At 49.4% G+C, this 20,903-nt stretch overlaps 2 protein-coding genes across 3 annotated transcripts in view; one reads left to right on the forward strand and one right to left on the reverse strand.

Moving 5' to 3' along the window:
- Positions 1-1,719, reverse strand: part of NXN (nucleoredoxin) — a 113,340-nt gene extending 111,621 nt beyond the window's left edge. The window contains exon 1 of the mRNA XM_050928818.1: positions 1,593-1,719. Coding sequence (XP_050784775.1) covers positions 1,593-1,625 — 33 coding nt within the window. The 5' untranslated portion in view covers positions 1,626-1,719. The remainder of the gene's footprint in view (positions 1-1,592) is intronic.
- SLC47A1 (solute carrier family 47 member 1) lies at positions 1,125-19,441 on the forward strand. 2 transcript variants are annotated; one of them, XM_050928791.1, is made up of 17 exons: positions 1,125-1,271; positions 5,509-5,610; positions 6,068-6,136; positions 6,965-7,113; positions 7,737-7,779; positions 8,752-8,796; positions 9,412-9,509; positions 10,125-10,222; positions 10,672-10,785; positions 11,053-11,120; positions 11,784-11,892; positions 14,880-14,955; positions 15,382-15,451; positions 16,195-16,327; positions 17,112-17,206; positions 17,721-17,802; positions 18,700-19,441. In XM_050928791.1, the coding sequence occupies exons 1-17, from the start codon at positions 1,125-1,127 to the stop codon at positions 18,942-18,944; spliced, it is 1,743 nt and encodes a 580-aa protein (XP_050784748.1). In that variant the 3' UTR covers positions 18,945-19,441. The 2 variants fall into 2 exon arrangements, with proteins under 2 accessions (XP_050784748.1, XP_050784750.1); XM_050928793.1 differs by lacking the exons at positions 1,125-1,271; positions 8,752-8,796 and having other exon boundaries at positions 5,596-5,610.
- The last annotated feature ends 1,462 nt before the right edge of the window (positions 19,442-20,903 follow it).

Genomic DNA, 20,903 nt, shown 5'->3' on the forward strand with positions numbered 1-20,903 from the left:
TTGACAAAATTTGCATATTTTTTAAATATTGAGGGCAGAATTTTTAAATTTTTTTGCACCAAAATTTTTATTTTTTGGCACAGAATTCCCTCAAGAGTAACATGTAGCTGTGGTCAGGGCTGAGTACCCCTGAGAAGAGGGTTTTTCTCAATGTGCCTGGGCAGATGGGATTCAAAGCCCTTGGAAGCCCTGAAAGTGCTTAAAATGGTCTGAAAAAAGTGGGAGGTCTATCATATCCCTAGGCAAAGTCGCTTTTCATGCACTTTGATACAGACAACCCACAATTTGTATACACGTATAATTGCTCTGCAAAGTTGATCTCATTACTCTAGTTATACAAAATTTCTGTTAGTTTTTAACGAGGCAACAGGCCTCATACAAATGATTAAAATAATTTTTAATTTAGAGGATGAGGAGTTGGGGGGGTGCAGTGAGATTAAGTGGGGTCGGGGGCATCCCTAGAGTTGGGGTTCAGCATTAGTCAGTGGGGATGGAGGGCATTCTCTGAGGCTGAGAGGGTCTCTCTGGGGCTGGGGTGCAACGACATTCAGGGGGATGGGGGTCTCTCTGGGGTTGGGGTGCAGTGACAGCCAAAGGGTATGGGGTCTCTCTGTGTTTGGGGTGCAGTGACAGCCAGGGGATTGGGGTCTCTATGAGGTTGGGGTGCAGTGACAGCCGGGGGGACGGGAGTCTCTCTAGGGTTGGGGTACAGTGACAGCCGGGGGGATGGGGGTCTCTCTAGGATTGGGGTGCAGTGACAGCCGGGGGGCTGGGGGTCTCTCTAGGGTTGGGGTGCAGTGACAGATCCCTGCTGGTCGCGGCGCCTGCCCGGAGCCGGGGAACTAGGATGGGCGCCTGCAGGCGGGGGCGGGCGGGACTTTCCCCCACGTGGCCAGGCGGCTCCCCGCAGCGGAGCCTCCCCCACGTGGCCGCACCCTCCTGGGGGATCTCCCGGGGCTGGTGGGGTTCGCGGCCCGGGGATCCCCCTCCAGCTGCCCCCCTCCCCGCCTCTAGCTCTGACCGAGCCGGGGAGGGAGGTGCCGGTGTCTGGGGCGGGAAAGCGGCGGAGGCTCCCGGCTGCGGTTATATAAACCCGGCCGCCCACCCTCGTTCCTTCCCCGGCCATGGAGGGAGCTCCAGTCCTCGCCGCCGCGACGCGCCCAGCCCAGCCCGCCTCGCTGCGGGGAAGCTGCCTGCGGAGGCTCCGCAGCCTCCTGCCCGTGGGCGCCTGGCAGGAGACCCAGGAGCTGGCCAAGATCGCGGGGCCAGTGGTAAGGAGGCGGCCTGCCCCGGGGGCTCTCGACCAGGGGCTGGGGACGGATCTCCGGCTCTGAGCAGCCACAGGGGGGCGCTGGTTGGGGGGTGCCCGGTTGGGGTTCCCCCTAAAAGAGTAGGGGCGCTGGGGCAGGAAAGAGGTGAAGGAGTTAGACGGTATCCGGATGGGGATTTCCTGGAAGGAGCGGGGGGGCTAGAATGGAGCTGATGGGGTGAACTGAGGGAAATTGGGGTCTGGTTGAGTTCTCCCTCCCTCAAGAAGTTGGAGGGACTGCAGTGGTTAAAGTCACCCCCAAACCAGGACAGGGAAAGCTCACCGTTTTGCTGGCTGTCCACGTCTGTCTTGGCATCCCCTGGTAAAGCAGGCTGTGTCCTCCTGTGATGGAGACAGAGAATGCGATTCGGGAAGCAACAGCCACAGGGAATCAGTTGCTGAAAGATGATCCTGAAGCTTACAGTTTCCCCCTAAAAGAAACAGTGAGTGTAAAAAAATGTGCAAATCTGACATGCCTTAAAAAGGCCAGTTTTACTGGGTTGAAAGATAAAAGTATCTTCGCCTTTGAAAGGCTGTGGGTTAAATTCTTTTTGTTACACTGGTGTCACTTGCTGTCTGCCAGAACTGCCCCGTCTTATCACTGCTTAAATGATCCATGATTTAGTTCAATAGTCAAGGCTCCTTGGCAAACCAAGAAATAAAAACATCAATGTTTGTGTTACTACTGTGTCCAAAGGTCAGACTTGTGCCTAATACAATTGCCTTAGAATCCAGGTGCAAAGAACATTCAAGTTACTTTCTTGGACCAAGCCAAGAACTGAGGGCTTGGTTTTCTGCAGACTGATGCACAAGGCACAGACCTGGTCCTGGGTCAGGAACACTCCTTGAGGGGAAGGAAGTTCCTTGTGGTTTTCATCACCAACCCCAGGGACTAAGTGGCATCAGTTGGCTCCCTAGGAAATTGCCCTACCTGGATCCATCTTGCCTCATCACAACAGTAATGGCAAGGATGTAAATCCTCTAGTAATATCCCTTCTGCAGCCTTTTCTTTAGCTTGGCCAGTCACATGTTTCTCCTTTCCTCATGGCATCAATCACCCAGAACCTTTTGGGTTGTTTCCAGGCTCTAGACATTTCACCACCCCAAGCACAGCGGCATGCCACGGGGGGCGCTCTGCCGGTCGCCGGGAGGGTGGCAGGCAGGCAGCCTTCCGGGGCATGTCTGTGGAGGGTCCGCTGGTCCCACAGCTCCACAGCGGACCCTCCGCAGGCATGCCTGTGGGAGGTCCACCGGAGCCACGGGACCAGCGGACCCTCCACAGACATGCCGCCGAAGGCTGCCTGCCTGCCGGCCTCCTGGCAACCGGCAGAACGCCCCCTGCGGCATGCCGCCCCAAGCATGCGCTTGGCGTGCTGGGGCCTGGAGCCGCCCCTGGTTGCTTCTACTCTTTGCTCTGTCTCAAAGGGATCCCGGGGTCAGTTGCCTCATTTTCTCTCTTGTGGACAGTTCCTTAAAAACCAATGATAGACAAGAGTACATTCTGGCTGATGCCAAACAGGCCTTCAGGTTCCTGGGTCTCTTCTCCTCCCTAGGGCTGCCTTCGGAACTGGAGCCCTGTTCTGTCATTCTCTCCCTTTGGTACTGACCCAGGCTAACCTCTCTCTGTCCTTTCTGCCCTAGAAGAAATGTGTGACTAGGATTCCATCCTCTCCTGATGTTGTTCTTGGGCCAACGTCGGCACTGTTGGAAGATGAGGTGTTATGAGAGGGAAGATCAGAATGTTGGTTTGAGAGGATTGACAGTTTGGCACTAGACTGGAGCTTGAGAAACATGGATTCAATTTCAGACTCTGCTGCAAACGTTCCTATGTGACCTTAGACAAGTCATTTAGCTTGGCACCCACAATCGGAGGTAGATTTTCAAGCACCATGAGTGCTGAGTTCTTCTGAAAGTCTGGCCCTTGCTTTCTCTTGTGCCTCCTTTCCTGTTTGTAAAATAGAGATAACACTTCCTTTGTCCATCTGGTCTTATTTAGATTGGAATCTCTTTGGGGCTGGGACTCTTTCTCACTGTTTAGACAATGCCTAGCACAATAGGATTCCCAGCCTCTGCGGAGGACTCAAGGCCCTGCTGTAATGAAAGCAAAAAGAGATGGGACCTGAACCAATCCCACGGATCCAAACCCCCTTGAACTTTGGCATGCGTGAAACCTAGACCCAAATCTTGTGACTTGAGGCAGGCTCTTGTGTTTATCTGGCAAATCGACATTAACTGAAAATCTTCACCGAGGCACAATTGTCTTATTCACTGTCTTCTGAGACGTTTCAGAGCAAGGGCTGGAGTGAGTGTGTGTGTGTGTGTGTGTGTGTCAAACAGTAGTTGAGTCCAACACTGCGCCTTCACAACTTCCGAACACTGGCCTTTGTTTTTGTTGTGGCATGTGCCTCGCCGATTTGTGTTCCCAGAGTTATTCTAGGCCCCCTCTTAGCACAAACACTGCAACAATTAAATGCAAAACTCAGAGGCTATGTTAAAACCAGGCTCCACATTTAGCCGAAAGGAACAAATGTACATTTTCAAGCAAGCTCCTGCACAGACACGTGGCTCGGATGCTGCTGAGGGCAGGGATGCGTCTCCAGAGAGATTATTCACTGCATGGCTGGGGTTCTCCATTAGTTTGAACTCAATAAGTCCTGCTGGAAGTCTTCCATCATGAGTGGGGTTTCACCCTTGGGGAGCTAGCTGAGAAGTCCCCCCTCCTTAACAAGTGGATTATGGGAGATTCACAGAGAAACAGGCCTTGTGCTTCTGTACTAGGTACTGTCTCTCTGGCCTTTTAGGAGCCTGGCTCTTGCAGATACTGTGTTGCCAGAGGCTCCCCATGGGGTAAAGGGAGATTGGTGGCTTCAAAATTGCAGATTTATGAACAAAGACCCAGGAGTACAATCCTGTCATAATCTTCCCCTTCCTCTCAGCCCTGTCTCTCTGCCTGGATTCTGTACCCCACTGGGCATCCACAGAGGGACTTCCAGTGGGCTAGGGGAGAGTGGGTGCCAATGGTGTGGTGGCAGTCCTCCATCTTTCAGCCCTATCACATGCTCTCCAGGCCAAGAACTAGGGTATTGCTGCCTCCTCCAGCCATGGGGTGGACAATATGGTAGTTAGGTGGTAGTTAATAGTCCCAATGAGTAGTTATAACACTTGGTGCAATCTTTTTGCCCTGTTCTCTGTAGATACATTTACCTCCTGGAGCAAAAACTTATAGAGTTTAAACCCCAGAGAAGAGAGATCTGCCAGGCGATAGCCTAGAACAGTGGTTCCCAACCTTTCCAGACTACTTTACCCCTTTCAGGAATCTGATTTGTCTTGTGTACCCTTAAATTTCACCTCACTTAAACTACTTGCTTACAAAATCAGACAAATATACACGTGTCAAAGCACACTTGCTGAAAAATTGCTTACTCTCTCATTTTTACCATACAATAATAACATAAATCAATTGAAATATTATTTTACTTACATTTCAGTGTACAGTACATAGAACAATATAAAGAAGTCACGGTATGAAATTTTAGTTTGCACTGACTTTGCTAGTGGTTTCTTTGTAGTCTGTTGTAAAACTAGGCAAATATCTAGATGAGTTGATGTACCCCCTGGAAGACCTCCGCGTACCCCCCGGGGTACATGTACCCCTGCTTGAGAACAACTGGACTAGAACAGCCACACTGCCCTTTGGGGGGAGGGCAGGCAACAGCAAGCTTTAAAAACCTCACAGCACCTGACGGGTTTTCCGATTGTCGCTTTGTCTTGCCAGACTGTAAGCTCTTTAGGTCAGGAACTCTCTCTTTCAGCGTATGTGCAGAGCCTAGGGCAGTGGAGCTGTGTAGTAGGAAGAGCCTGAGGCATAAGCTCGTGTGTCAGGGGTCTGGTATGAGGCCTAAAGCTTGACTATACTTTAGTTCAGGCCTTAGACTTCATACCAGGCCTCTGACAAGGGCTCGTGTCTCAGGCTCTATTCCTACTATACTAAGTATTACTGTAATATATAAACACACATGCAAACACATCAAACTGGGTTTAAGTATTACTGTAACACTAATGGACAAAATCAAACTGACTTTATTCTGGGATTAATTCTGAAGTATTTCATTTGCATGCATTGATTTATGAAATACCCTCCCCACTGTTCCAACCTAACCCCATGTCTGACTGGCTTCCTTCCTTCCTTTCCACTCCAGTTCCTAGCCCAGTTGTTGATCTTCCTGATCAGTGTGGTGAGCTCTATATTCTGTGGCCATCTGGGAAAAGCGGAGCTAGATGCTGTGACACTTGCTGTATCCGTACGTATTATTCTGTTTCCCCTCTAATTAAACATTTTAGCTGCAGGATGGATGGATTCAGATCATTGATTTAAAGCACTAGTTTTAATCCATATTTCAATCTGCAAGTAGGAAACCTCTGTGAAAATAATCTATTTTAATCTTGTTTTGCATTGTACTTTTGTAGTTAATTTTTTGAAAGAAAGGCTTATTCTCATTAGTTAGTAACCATTAAATGTGTTGATTTGCAACTAAATACAGCCCTTTCACTACATTTGGTGTTTCTCCTTGGTAACAAGAGGATATGCTATTATCTATACACAAGTTTGGAAGCCTGAAAAAATAGGCACTGAAACCACCACTGCATCTCCATCCAGTTGGGGGAAAAAATACAGCTGTTCTTTTTCTGAGCTTGCGTGGCAGCCTGAGCTTCCTCCTTCCCTAATTGGTTGCTTTGTCTCTGTGCTCTCATCTCCAGGTTATCAATGTTACCGGCATCTCAGTCGGCTCTGGCTTAGCATCGGCGTGCGACACCCTAATGTCCCAGGTGGGGAACTGCCCTATGGCCGGCTCATTTTCTTGTTCCCTTTGGTTGTGTCTTGTGCCTGCAGAGGTTTTCCTTCTGAGGATGCAGGGAGAAGGAGGGTTGAGAACTGACAATCATCATCTTACCCTTCCATTCGTCTGCTTCACAGCCCGTTTGGTCCTCCAAGCACATCTCCTCCCCCCTGTCGCTGCAGATCCTAGGGGGCTTCCCCCACCAAATGTAGGCGGTTAGCAACGTATGGGGCTGATCCAAATCCTTTGAGGTTAAGAGACTCCTATTGGCATTGGTGAATCTTGGTCTGGCCCATATGTAATTTGTTGACAGTCCCTGCTGGGACCTGCTCACCATACCATCTCTGACCCCAGTGACAAGGCTGGAGTCTTTTGTATAAAGTCTTGCACTGCAGCAAGGTCAGTTAAATGACCTCCCCTCCCCTGCTCCATTTATCTAACCCAGAGGCCCTCAGTCTGTGGGGCACCAAGGAACATTCGGGGGGGGGTAGGCAGCTGGGGCCCGGGCCAGTCCCTATGAGGGGGCAGGGAGGGAGAGCCACCCAGCCTGGCTGCTGGCCCCACGCCCCAGCTGTTGCCCTGGCTGCTGGCCCCGTGCCCCAGCTGTGGCTGAAACCTTGGCCTCCTTATCTATCTGCATCCCCCCTCCCGGAGCCACGGCCCCACTCCTGGTCCTGGGGGGGCTGGAGGGAAGCACAGACAAGGGTAAGGGGGGCAGAATGAGGTAAAAAGTTTGGGGACCACTGATCTAACTGTATTTCTTCATACACCTCTTGCCATGGATAACTCACCTGTTGGCAACACTTCTCTTCCCCAGACGTACGGCGGTAAGAACATGAAGCGGGTGGGGACCATCCTGCAGCGTGGCACCCTCATCCTGCTGCTTTGCTGCTTCCCCTGCTGGGCTCTCTTCGTCAACACTGAGCAGATCCTGCTGCTCTTCAGACAGGACCCGGAAGTCTCCAGGTCCTACATGATACCTAATCTGGTCCTGTCCCTGCCTCTCAGCAGTTCAGGCTCTGCCCCCATTCCGACTCCCCTGTTGGTCCCAACAACCATTCCAGCATAGTTGGCAGGCCCTTCCGTGATTGTGGAGTCCACACCAGGACTTAAGGAGACCCTGTGTGGTGACGACAGGCCCCACAAGCCCTGTTTAGTCAGTCTGGGAGCCAAAGAACTAGACTTGCCTCCCTTTTTAGCAGATCAGCAGAGACTCCGTGTCCCTCTGTCCCTTCCAGGTCATGACTGAGTCAGCTTGCTGGGATAGGAGCACCTACACTGCTGATGCCCTGCTACCCCTGCTCTCTGCATTGAGAAGACTGCTGTCTCCAGGGCTTTCACTCCAGCATTCTTCTCCAGCACTGGATTAAGAGAGAGACCTGTTCAGACTCATACAATTTTCCAAGTCACTTACCTTATAGTGTATGTCCCCTACTTGTCTCTGTGTGCAAGGAACCCTGGAATGCTGGTGGATTACCAGGCAAAGACATGCAGTACAAAGCAGAGGGGGATTTTGGGTGCACACTTGCTTGGTTTGGTTCTTCTCTTACTGTACTGTTAACTGGATGGAAATCTTATTGTTTTTCCAGGTTAACCCAAATTTACGTGATGATCTTTATCCCAGCCCTTCCTGTAAGTTGTAGTTAAGGTTATTGTGCACTTTACTACTCTGAGTAACGGGATGTGCTCCCTGCTCTGCAGAACACGAGAGGCCTGTGTGACTTATGGAATTTTGACAATGTGCCCCACTTTATTTTAATCTTTTAATACAGAGGTGCAGCCCCCCAAGACTACAGGTCCTACCATGCAACCTTCCCTCTTGTCACTCAGACTGAGCGTTGCATGCTGGAATCTGTAGTTTTTGCAGACAGCATCTTTGTATATTAACTTATCTCCCAGGAGCATTGGGAACTGATGTCTCCATGGGCGATAGAGGCACCTGCAATCTGCTTGATTTCACACGCATTAGTAGCTGCCAGGCACATGGCAAGGGGTCAGAACAGGCCTGGGTTGGACAAAGTGCCTTCCTGGCCATCTAAGTACCGCGTTCTACTAGGTGTGTTCTGGGGCTTTGGAGCACAGGCTGTTCATAAGTCATGCTCTGTCCACTTTCTGTGAGGCTGTTGGGTTCCTTCATCCAGAATGGCAAGGCCCAGGATGTCTCTCTGCAGTTCGGAGACCATCACCTTATCCCTGCGTGAGAGGAGATGTTCAGTACTCAACTGAGGGAAGGGCACTGCTCCAAACAGCAGAAGAGCAAGATACCCAGCCAGTGAGGGGGAGAAGGGAAAACAAATGGCTGAACTTTGCTAACATTAGGGGTTCAGCAGCTGAACTAGAAGCATTAAAACAAAGCAGGGTGTAGGGACCTGCTGCAGTGTATTTGGTCATGTCACAGTGCTTTGGAGAAGGATTTGGGGTGATTGAAGAAGAGAGGAATCTTGTTGTCTGTGACCTTAATTGTAACCCACGCCTGCCCTAGGACTGACAGTGGGGTGTCTAATCCCTGGAGCCCCACTAAGTTATGGTAAAAAGCAATTTGTGGGAAGCCCTGTATGTCCTCAAGGTGGCTCTAATGAAATGGAACCTAACTCTGTCTTGCAGGCAGCGTTTCTATACCAGCTGCAGACAAGATATTTACAAAGCCAGGTAGGGCTCGTGTTAGTTGTATAACTAGTTGGACTGTGGGACACAGATTGAAACGTGTCTTTCTGACCATCACAAAAGCAGAGGATCACAGCTCATTCCCTCCCTGCGGGAAGCACAGCCTGGGAAACATGGCAGAGGATTTGTTCCCTACAGTGGTGGGAGCGCAGTGTTTCCTGGCACTCGCTGTCCCTCTTCCATGGTCAGAGCTGCTTTGGTGAGCTCCAGAGGGAGCTGTTGAGGCCTCGTTGGCTGGAGAGATGAGTCTGTCCGATACAGGGTCTTCGAGGGGTGGAGAGAGAGCGGGTGATGGCAGGCCCATTCCCATCCCCGTCCGCTTAGGAACTTTGTGCACTTAAGGATTGATTTGGCCTCCCAAATGGCAGGTTCTGCTCCCTTCAGGTCTCCTGCTTGCCTTCAGCTGGACCTGGCTGAAAACTCTGGTCAGGAGATATCAGCCTGGCTGCCTCCTGGGGCCCTGTAGGTGGCTTAATTCCCTCCCAAATGATACTGTTACACTTAAAAATGGCTTCTGGGTTCCTAAACTGGCCCAGGAGTTGGGGGTCCGGCTGTGGCACTTGGGAAACTCTTTCCAAAGACACTCACTCTCCCTTTCAGGCAATCATCTTGCCTCAGGTCCTGACGGGTGTTGCAGCCAATCTCCTCAACGTGGCCATGAACGCCTTCTTCCTGTATGCACTGAAGCTGGGAGTAGTGTGAGTATGAACGGGGCCAGAGACTCCTGGTTGCTGGGTTTTAGCAAAGATCCTGGGACCTGCCCAGCCCAGGGCTGCTGTTCTCTCATGGGTGTTCCCTGACTTGGTAGTGCTGGTTTCTGTCCTCGGGTGCACCCAGCCTGTAGAGAATTGAATCAGCCATGATTGCCAATGGAAACACCTGTTTGGCATCACTATTATTGAGGGTCGTGTGCTCCTGGCAGGCCATCATGGTGCTACACTTCATCACAGGTGAGTCCATTCAGTCCAGGGCAGTGACACGCATGCTTGCCAAGATATGTGACAGGATTGCACACGCGACTGTCTTGTTGAGCTGAGTTATGGTTTAACTAGGGGCTACCGCTCAGCATGCAGGTGTATTGGGAAAGCTGCAACTGAGAGAGCCAGGACTGGAACTGCAGGTGGGTTCTGCATATCACTCCCAGTGCATTACCAGGGCGGTGTGCAAAAGCTTCCCCTGCCTCAAGACTGATAAAGTGCCGGCTTAACCTGTTCTTTGAATCCATGCAGAGTAAATACATGGGGGTGGGGGAGGGAATGATGCCCAGTTTAATAGAGACATGCCCCTTTTAACCATTCAACCTCTCTCTGCAGGGGCTCTGCCTGGTCCAACACTGTTTCCCAATACACCCAGGCTGTTCTCCTCTTCCTATATGTGTGGTGGAAGAAAATACACGTCAAGACCTGGGGAGGTAGCGTTGGTAGTCTTGTGATATGTTACTCGTCTGATCCCGTGGCTGTTTGAACAGAGGGGAGCGTGGCCTTGGTTTCTGATGCCTCGGAAGCCAGCCCTGTAGATTATATATTCAAGGTGTAAACGTGTTAGCTGCTGCCAGAGGATATCCCCTCCACCTCTTCATCTAAGACTCATGCACAGTGCGCAGAGCATGGGGGGGACTGTGGCCTCCGGCTCATGCCTAAGCATGGCCCCGAGTTCAGTCACTCGGAGCACATTGCACCAGTGCATAGGACTGCAGAAATGGCTGGATTGGGGCCCATGGAGTTCTGCTGTGGGGCTCATGGCTGCTCTCCTCTGTCATGCTGAGCTGCTGCCTGTGGAGATTACAACTCCAGTGCCCTGCGGGGAACCGAGGGAGGCAGTTACTCCACCTTCCTTATCCCTCCCTGCTTCTTGTTACAGGCTGGACCAGGGAATGTCTCCAGGAGTGGGGGTCTTTCATTCATCTGGCCGTGCCCGGCATGCTCATGAAGTGTATCGAATGGTGGACCTTTGAGATCGGGAGCTTTCTTGCAGGTGAAAGAGCCCTCTACGAATGCCTGTTCCCTTCTCCACGTTAGCAGGGGTCTCCCATTGTTCGTGCTGTTTTGGGGACCACCCCAGGTGGCTGAGCAGACCTTCTTGGTGCTCCCAGAGGTAACTCCAGCCTGTCATCCTCTCCTGGGTTTGGTAGGCTGATCCTCCACGGCTGCTGTCAGATCACAGCCCATTAATGTCTTCCCCCAGGAGTGAGGGTCTCTTTCCATTCTTGTTTGCAGAACAAAAGCTGTGCCTCTTTCCTAGGTCTGATCAGTGTGGTGGAGCTGGGAGCACAGTCAGTGATCTACGAACTGTTCACTGCAGCATACATGGTAAGAGCTCGAGCTTGCGAGACACGTTTTGTGTCCAGATCGAGAACTCAAGGGTCCCAAGACTGGAATAGCAAGTGGCACTGCAAGATGGAGGAGGGTTGGCAGAGCCATGGCAGAGAGCAGAAGACTGGCATAGCAGGGGCTGCTGCCTGTTGAGGCTCAGATGTATTGGCGAACCTGGGGCTTGTGGTGGGTGGTTCAGAGGTCTGGAATGGCAGGGGCTTTTTAATGCACCTCAGGACTGAGGTGCGTTGGCAAAACTGACATGGGAGGCACTATAGGTTTGTAATAAGAGGGTGCTGCCTCCGATTGGTGCATTGAAGAAGCTAGCAGAGCCTCTGCCTGTCACACTTCCCTTATGTCTGTGCTATTACTTCAATAGTCATGGATGCTAAACCCAGCAGGAAAATTCTTCAAACTAGTGACGACTTGCTGCATTTCCAGTATGCTGCGGTACTTACCCCAGGGCACAGATAGCTTGGGAGGGTCATAGACAATATGAAGAGGTGACAGGGTGCAAGTTATGCTGGTTTGTACAGATCCTTCCTGCAAGAGGGGAGCTAGATTGCTGCAGATTCTGCCAGCCGTTGGCATCCTGTCATGATCATGGCCAAACAGACCCCAACCACAAACACATGGTTTCATCTGTTTCTTCGTGCTTAGGTGCCACTGGGCTTCAGCGTGGCTGCTACGGTCAGAGTTGGCAACGCCTTGGGAGCGGGCAATGCAGAGCAGGCAAAGAAGTCCTGTAGGACAGCTCTACTGTGCACAGGTGGGCATGTTCTCTCTCCAGTGCCTGCTGGAGTGAGGTTTTCCTGGTGGCCCTTAAGGGGACAGCACCAAGAGGAGAAAAATTCCTTCCCTGTTAACTACTCTGTTACAGAGGTTTAATTTCCTTTTCACCATTGGTGACTCTGTGTAATATCAGTTTGCAGCTGATTAAACTAGACTGGTCTCTCTTCATAGCCGCTTCCCCTGTCTGGGCCTAACCAAGCAGCACAGGGCTTGTGCAGTGGGGCAGTGCTCCAGCACAGAAGAGAACTTCTTAAATTAAGGGGGATGGGAGAAAATCCTCTCACTGTTTAAAAAAAAAAAAAAAAAAAAAAAAAAAATTAAAGGGCAGATTTTCAAAAGGGCGGCAGATGCAAAACTGCAGCAAGATTTTGTTTAGTTTGGGGGTTGGGGGAGGAATTTGCCATTGTTCAACTCTTTCGAAAATCTGACCCTAAAAACCTTTCTGCTGATGCTAGGTTTTGTACCCTACCCCAGACAGGTTTTTTAATAAAGCCTAAATTACAGCCATTTGTTCCAATTAACAATATGAGCTAAGCACTTTAAAATCCCCATCCCTGAGAATTTACAAGCTATAGTCTCCCTTTTAAACTTGATATTATACGTGTACTGGATGTTGCTATAAGGCAGATAAATGTACGGCTGGAAGAGACCTTGATAGGTCATCTAGTCTACCCCATATGCAGAGGTAGGACTAAGTTATCTAGACTATCTCTGACAGGTGTTTGTCTAACCTGCCTTAAAAACCTCCAATGATGGAGATTCCACAACTTTTCTAGGTAATTTGTTCCAGTGCTTAACTTCCCTGACAGTTGGAAAGATTTTCCTAATGTCCAACCTCAATTTTAGGGCTGTCAATTAATTTCATTAACTCAAGCGATTAACTCAAAAAATTAATCGTGATTAATTGCAGATTTAATTGCACTGTTAAGCAATAGAATACCAGTTGAAAGGTATTAAATATTTTGGATGTTTTTCTACATTTTCATATATATTGTATTCTGTGTTGTAATTGAAATCAAAGTGTTTATTTTTGATTATAAATATTTGTACTGTAAAAATGATAAAAAAATAGTATTTTTCAATTCACCTCATACAAGTACTGTAGTGCAATCTCTTTATCCTGAAAGTGTAACTTACAAATGTAGATTTTGTTACATAACTGCACTCAAACAAAATAGTGTAAAGTTTTAGAGCCTGGAAGTCCACTCAGTCCTACTTCTTGTTCAGCCAATCGCTAAGACAAACTAGCTAGCTTACATTTACAGGAAATAATGCTGCCCTCCTTTTATTTACAGTGTCACCAGAAAGTGAGAACAGGCTTTGTATGGTATATTTGTAGCTGGCATTGCAAGGTATTTACGTGCCAGATATTCTAAACATTCATATGCCCCTTCATGCTTCGGCCACCATTCCAGAAGACATGCTTCTATGCTAATGATGCTCGTTAAACAAAACAATATATGTATTAAATTTGTGACTGAACTCCTTGGGGGAAAATTGTATGTCCCCTGCTCTGTTTCACCCGCATTCTGCCATATATTTCATGTTCTAGCAGTCTCGGATGATGACTTAGCATATGCTGTTCATTTTAAGAACACTTTCACTGCAGCTTTGACAAAACACAAAGAAGGTACCAATGTGAGATTTCTAAAGATAGCACTCACCCCAAAGTTTAAGAATCTGAAGTGCCTTCCAAAATCTGATCAGGATGGGGTGTGGAGCATACTTTCAGAAGTCTTAAAAGAGCAACACTTCAATGCGGAAACTACAGAACCCGAATCACCAAAAAGGAAAATCAGCCTTCTGCTGGCGGCATCTGATTCTGATAATGAAAATGAACATGCGTCGGTCCGCACTACTTTGGATTGTTGTTGGGCAGAACCCATCATCAGCATGGACACATGTCCCCTGGAATGGTGGCCAAAGGATGAAGGGGCATACGAATCTTTCGTGCATCTGGCATGTAAATATCCTGCAATGCCAGCTACATCAGCTCTCACTTTCGGGTGACATTGTGAACAAGAAGCAGGCAGCATTATCTCCTGCAAGTGTAAACAAACTTGTTTGTCTTAGCAATTGGCTGAACAAGAAGTAGGACTGAGTAGACTAGCAGACTCTAAAATTTTACATTGTTTTATTTTTGAATGCAGGTTTTTTTTTTTACATAATTCTACACCTGTAAGTTTAACTTTCATGCTAGAGATTGCACTGCAGCACTTGTACTAGGTGAATTGAAGAATATTTATTTTGGTTTTTTACAGTGCAAATACTTTTTAATAAAAAATAGAAAGTGAGCACTGTATGTTTTGTATTGTGTTGTAACTGAAATCAGTATATTTAAAAATGTAGAAAACATCCAAATATATTTATTTAAACGATATTCTATTGTTTAACAGTGCGATTAAAAAAATTAATCATGATTAAAAATGTAGTCACTTGACAGCCCTACTAAATTTCAGGCTGATTTGTTTTTTATGGAGTTTTGATGGTGAGTTGAGTGTTTGGGGGGGAAAAAGGAGGTGTCGCTGTTAAAAGTATAGCCTTCAAATTCCTTGGAAATGGGGACTGTCACTTTTTTATTTTTTTTAACTTCTTTGTGAAGGTGGGTCACATGCTGTCCTTATTGGGACTGTACTCCTCAGTAAAGAAGGCTCAGTGAAGCTCCTCTATGGAAGGTCTGACATTAAGGTTTCTGTAGCTCAATAGCATCTGATTTAGTGCTCTACCCCTTGTGCCAGAACCTGTGGGGAAGGCATCCATGGAGAATTAACTCAGCAAATTCTCCCGTTGCTTGTTGGAATAGCGCCCAGAATTCCCCACTAAGATCAGACCCTCACTATATTAAACAGTGAACAAACATTTTACCAACAGCCCAGAGATCTTGGTCCCAAACAGCAGCCCAGGAGAGGAGAAGAACATGGTACCTATCTTGATCAAATCCCTTGTTGCTTGACTGTCTTCTAGGAGCGTTTGCTATGGTGGTCGGTGCCCTACTGGGATCCTTGAAGGACGTAGTGGGTTATATCTTCACCAGCGACAAGTGAGTAACCTGGTTCCATCAAAGACTATTTAACTTAAAGGGCTTTTCTGGAACTGTTGTTTTCCAGCTGCTGAGTATGAGGGACAGATTGAGAAGCAGCCAGCTGGGGATAGGGTATGTTCTCCTAGATCTGGCAAGCCCACCCCCCTGAGAATCTCCCCAGCACAGGAAGCCATTGGGTAGCATGGGTTCCAGTGTGAAACACTACAGCACCACTAACTTAGCCTGATCTAAAGGCAATGGAAAGAGTCCCACTGACTGTCGTTGGGCTTTGGATCAGGCTCTTGGTGACTTTGTCCATAAGTGGCGACAAGTCGGTGTCCGAGCTAGGATTAGAAACCAGGAGTTCCTTGCTTCCTGCCCTGTGTTCAGACCATGCTGCTTATATCATGCTCCAGATTGATCATTACATCTTTCTCCCAACAGAGAGATTATTACCTTGGTGTCGAAGGTGATGCTGATATTTGCTCCCTTCCACTTGCTTGATGCCACAGCAGTGAGTATTTTAGTGCACCAAGCTACATACTCTTGATTGGAACTGGCTGGCATTTTCTATTGTCTTGAGTCCTTTGACGCTTGCCTGCAGTCTGCTAAAATTGAAGGGAAAAAATTCCAGATGCATCTGAAAGCAGCAGCCTATGGCATTCTGGGGCACTTTAAACAGCAAGGGTGCTTGTAGCCATCACTTGTTGTTACAACCAGGGTGTCCCAGCTCCTGCCACCTAAAGGTTTAAAAATCTGGAGTCAAAGTTGCCTAACTTGAATGATTTATGCTAGTGCTTTGATTCCTATTTAGACACCTAAACACATGGCCTGATTTTGGGAGGTGCTGAGCACACACAAGCTCCAGATAGCACCAAGGTATGGCCATTGGTGTGGTACTTTCAGATCTTTTTGCACCCACCAGTTCCCCATTCCATGGAAACATTGGGGTGCCCACTGCTGCATGCAGTATAGCTGATCCAGGACACTCACAAGGACAGGTGTACCAGCTGCTATACCTCTTGGTATCTGAGGGCAGCTGATGTTATGTGCACTGATCCACTGCTTTTGATACTAGCTCAGGCAGGAATCTTTATATACAATCTCCTCTCTGGAGGGAAATTTGTGAAATGGGACTTCAACCCCTCTCGGCTCTGTGGGCTCGTGCTGCAGTATTGTCTTATTAGTAGCTACCAAGCTCCCCCTAGGTCCATCAGGTTCCCACTATGTGGCTCTGAGTTGTGCATGTTTCCATAGGCTACGTGCGGCGGCGTGCTGGGAGGAACCGGGAAACAGAAGATCGGTGCCATTGCCAATGCCATTGGATATTACGTCATTGGCTTCCCCATTGGAATCTCGCTGATGTTTGCCGCCAAGCTTGGGGTACTAGGTACGTGTGTGGCTGGCACTGAGCACAAGGGAGGCTGAATATCCTGACTAGTGCAATTGGCTGTCACTGCTTATGTTGGGCTCTGTCCTGCAGCTGTTGAAGTCTGTAAAAGTCTTGCCATTGGCCGCGATGTGTGGAGAGCTGGTTCCACTAGCTGTATGCTTCTGCTCCCAGGTTTAACCTCCCCAGGGCCCCAATTCAGCGACGCATGTGTTTCCGTTCTAATGACTGCAAGGAGACTTGCGCATATTATTGAATCTGGGCTCAGCTAAGCATCTGCTTTCCGCAGGGGCCTCCAAGAGATGGAAGCCTCCCTCTGACTACAGCACTTGCGTCATGTCTTGGGTCTTGCAATTTGAAAGGAACAGACACTGAGCCAAATTCCTCTCCATTGCCTTCAGAAAGCTGGAGTTCAACTCCAAAGAAATCGAGTTGTATTTGTGTGCTGACTTAGTAACACAAATTCAACTTTATGGAGCTAACCCAGGTAAGCAGGACGAGAACTCGGCACAGTGTCTGTTTTGCCATTAAAAGACACACTAAGTGTTGGGTCCAGTTAACGTAGGAGGTGGTCTTCCAGGCATACCAATGGAAGTCCACAATACGGGCCTTGACTCCAAGTTGATCTCAGGATCAGGTCTGAAGTATTAGGAAACCATCTAGACACATGGAGTAAAATGCGGATTCCCGTTCAAGTCTATGGAAGTGCTACCATGGACTCCAGTGGGGCCAGGATTTCACCTAGGGTCTTCAGACAACTGACTGGGATTTCCCTTTGCTTCAGGCTTGTGGATAGGGATGGCCGTCTGCATCTTCTTCCAAGCCCTTTCCTTCTTGACTTTTGTCTTGCACATGGACTGGAAGAAAGCTGCAGAGGAGGTAAGACTCACACTCTCTCTAGTTGCTTCCAAAGATCGTGGGTCAAATCTTGCACTAGTGCAAATCAGACCTCCAGGGAAACAGAGTCAGAAATAAAGTGACTCTCCGAAGACAGCAGCTCAATGGCAAAGGTGCGATTAGACTCCTAGTTCTAGATAACGTCTAAACCACGTGGAATATTTAACTGTCTCCATTGCAACATCAACAGGATGGGCAGTTCTTAGCGCAACAAGCCATTCTGCTCTTCTGGCAACTTTCAGTCCTGTTCTGCACCATCTCTTCTCCTGCCTCATCCCTGGAGTAGCTGAGTGCATTACGCAACATGACTAAACCTCTGTCACATGTGGCTTGTTCCCTTGTTCTCTCCCCACAGCAAACACAGTGTTTAGTGTCGGGCTTGATGGTGGTAGGGTTCTTGGCAGTATGTTCATACTGCCGTGTGTCCCTAACTGGTTGCGCTGTTGTCTGTATGGGGTCCATGGAGATTCTGACCTCACTCTTTTAATTATCTTAGGCTCAAATCCGAGCAGGGCTCAAAGAGCAGCCGGTAGCCGTGTCCTCCATTCGTGCTGGACCTGATGAAACAGGCAATTCAGGTTCGTGGCTGTGGGCTGGGACTTGAGGGGGCTGCAGTACTCTGATGCCCCCTGAGCTAATGCCGACTGCACGTGCCTGTAACGCCTGTAGTACAGAGAGGCTGTGTGCCTTCTATTGCCACATTCCATGGAGCCAGCCTCTCTGCACAGCCAGGAAGAGCCCGGTTTTGCATAAGGCACGTGTGGGGTTAAGTGCCAAAATAACATACCCTGTGGCCCCTTACTATTCAGCGGGTGGACTGTGGGGGCCTGAGCAGTGCAGCAGGTTGGGGCTGCACCCTGTGCATGGGAGTGGGTTTTCCCCTGGAATGGGGCAGGGCAGGGCAGGGCCCCACTGATATCAGAGCTTCATGGTCTCGAAGCAGACTAGCCGCAATACCTCTGTGTGAGCATGGTTTTGCTCACACATGGCCGTCCCACCCAAAGTGGCAGTCTCAGGCAAGCAAATCCCCAGGCAATGCCTAACAAGGCCCTTCGCCTGGCAGGAAGACAGAGATTGAGAGCTGCGGCTCTTGCCTTTGGCAGGAATGGGACCTAGCCTGGCATACAGAGGGCCTGATCCTGAGTGTGGCTCCCACCTAAGCCAGCTGGGACTGCAGCACCACTCTGAATCAGACCTCTGTTGTCAGCCAGCCCTTGCCCCCTGCTTCCCATTCAGTTTTGCATGGCCTCACCTGGAGTAGCGCTCCAACGGCGGCTGCTCCTAACACTGCTCTCTAAAAGCGGACAAACGAAGGCCAGGCTCATCCAGGTAAGGAAAGGAGGGTTAGGATGATCTGTCACCAGTGCCTGTCCCGGCCCTGGGGCGAGTGGCTGGGAACCACTGGCTTTCAAGTTTTGCAGCTTGTTTTCCAGCTCAGACCCTGCCTGTTCCAACCTAACCTATCTGCCACGCAGAGTACTTCACAGTTGAAACGGACGTCCAGAATGTGGTGGTTTTGCCTGACCCTGTCTCCAGGAGTGAGAGCCAGCCAGATCGCCAGCTCATCCTGCAGGAGGACTCTGCACCGGCCTCCACTTCTCCAGGAGAGAAAGTCTTGTCGGGGAAGGAGCTGGTGTACCGTCGTGGGCTAGCTCTGGCTGTGGCCATTGCAGTCCTGCTAGTGGGGGTTGTAGTCCGGCTCCTGACCGGTAATGGCTAGTTGCAGCAGTGTGAAGACTGGGATTAGTGGACTTCGGCACAAGGCCATGGTCGGGTGCACTAGGAAGAGGTGATGCTGGGGTGAAACAGGATGCTCATTCATTCTGCTAGCACATCAAGGACCACTTCTCTTGGCATTATGGTGACGTCAGAGTGGCCTGTTTAGGACCCCTGATTGCTCCTGTTCTAACAAGTTGAGTGAGGGCACAGCACTCATGCATTTGTTATACAATGCTGCTGAATAGGGGATGTTTGTTGATCCCTTCTACAGCAGTATGACGGAGCCAGTAGGGCAAGTCCCCAGCGCAGCTGATGGACAGATTGTACAACACTTGCAGAGAATGGGTACTGATGCTCTGACAGAGACACTCAAACATTGCCAGGGTTTCACTGTTTCCTGATCCTGAGGAGTATTTGTTCATGTCCTTTTTATGTTCCACTGCTTGGTTAAAATACAGAGTTTTCCCTGAATGTGCCGTGCGCCTCCGATGTTATACTAGAGCACTTTTTACATTTCAGAACTTGTTCTGTGACTCTCCTATAATGCAACACAAAGCAAACTGAAGGTAAGTGTTGCTTTGTTGAAAAGTGTTTATAGGATCACCCAGCAATGGCTGGAGCAAACTGACACACACACTTTGTGTGGCATTCTCTAGCATTCACCAGGCATGCTGCCTAAAGAAATCTTCTCACACTTTTGGAATCCAGCATTTTGATACAGTACATTTTCATGCATAAACATTCAGGTTGTTTAATTGATTTCAGGGGTGGCTTCCAGATTATCCTGATGTTACTAGTTTCTAGTCACCCTAGCACAATCCAAGAAAAATACGTTTTCCTGACGATACATCTGGATCTCGTAACTATGCATTTGGTGCTATGCACTCCAGTGGACACATTACTAGCAATCCACTTTTCTTCTGGATTTTCAAGCCAGAGTGACACACTCAGCAAAACCTGCTCTATCATCGCTAACTGGTATTGAAATGAATACAACGGTTTCCAGTTTGTTCTGACTGAGTCCCATTCCAACAACCTGGCTCATCCTGAAACAAACATCTCTCCCCTTAAGCCGCTGCATCCACATCACTGCGCCATGCACACTTGTTAGCAATATGTCTTAAACTGCTCTTGGCTTCCGTTGCTTAGCTGGCTTCTGTCACTACAGAAGTGGCACATGGTTGCAACCGGGTCCATGTATGTGACACCGTGCTGGGATTCTTCTCTCCCTTCAGTGAGTGTGAGGGTTTGATGAACTACAGTAACTGCTGGTTAAGAAATGCTTTACTAAGGCCATGTCTACATCTAAAATTTTGCAGCGCTGGTTGTTACAGCTGTATTAGTACAGCTGTATAGGGCCAGCGCTGCAGAGTGGCCACACTTACAGCAACCAGCGCTGCAAGTGGTGTTAGATGTGGCCACACTGCAGCGCTGTTGGGCGGCTTCAAGGGGTTTCGGGGAACGCGAGAGCAAACCGGGAAAGGAGACCAGCTTCGCCGCGGTTTGCTCTCGCGTTCCGCGAACCACCCTGCAAACCGCAGGGAAGGAGACCTGCTTGTTCGGGGAACGCGAGAGCAAACCGCGGCGAAGCTGGTCTCCTTCCCCGGTTTGCTCTCGCGTTCCCCGAACCGCCGAGCAAGCAGGTCTCCTTCCCTGCGGTTTGCAGGGTGGTTCGCGGAACGCGAGAGCAAACCGCGGCGAAGCTGGTCTCCTTCCCCGGTTTGCTCTCGCGTTCCCGGAACCACCCTGCAAACCGCAGGGAAGGAGACCTGCTTGCTCGGGGTTCGGGGAACGCGAGAGCAAGCCGGGGAAGGAGACCAGCTTGATTACCAGAGGCTTCCTCAGGTATGCTGGGATACCTGCTTATTCCACGGAGGTCAAGAAAAGCGCTGGTAAGTGTCTATACTTGATTACCAGCGCTGGATCACCAGCGCTGGATCCTCTACACCCGAGACAAAAC

The sequence above is a fragment of the Gopherus flavomarginatus genome, chromosome 19 (assembly GCF_025201925.1).
Source record: "Gopherus flavomarginatus isolate rGopFla2 chromosome 19, rGopFla2.mat.asm, whole genome shotgun sequence".
Lineage (NCBI taxonomy): Eukaryota > Metazoa > Chordata > Testudines > Testudinidae > Gopherus > Gopherus flavomarginatus.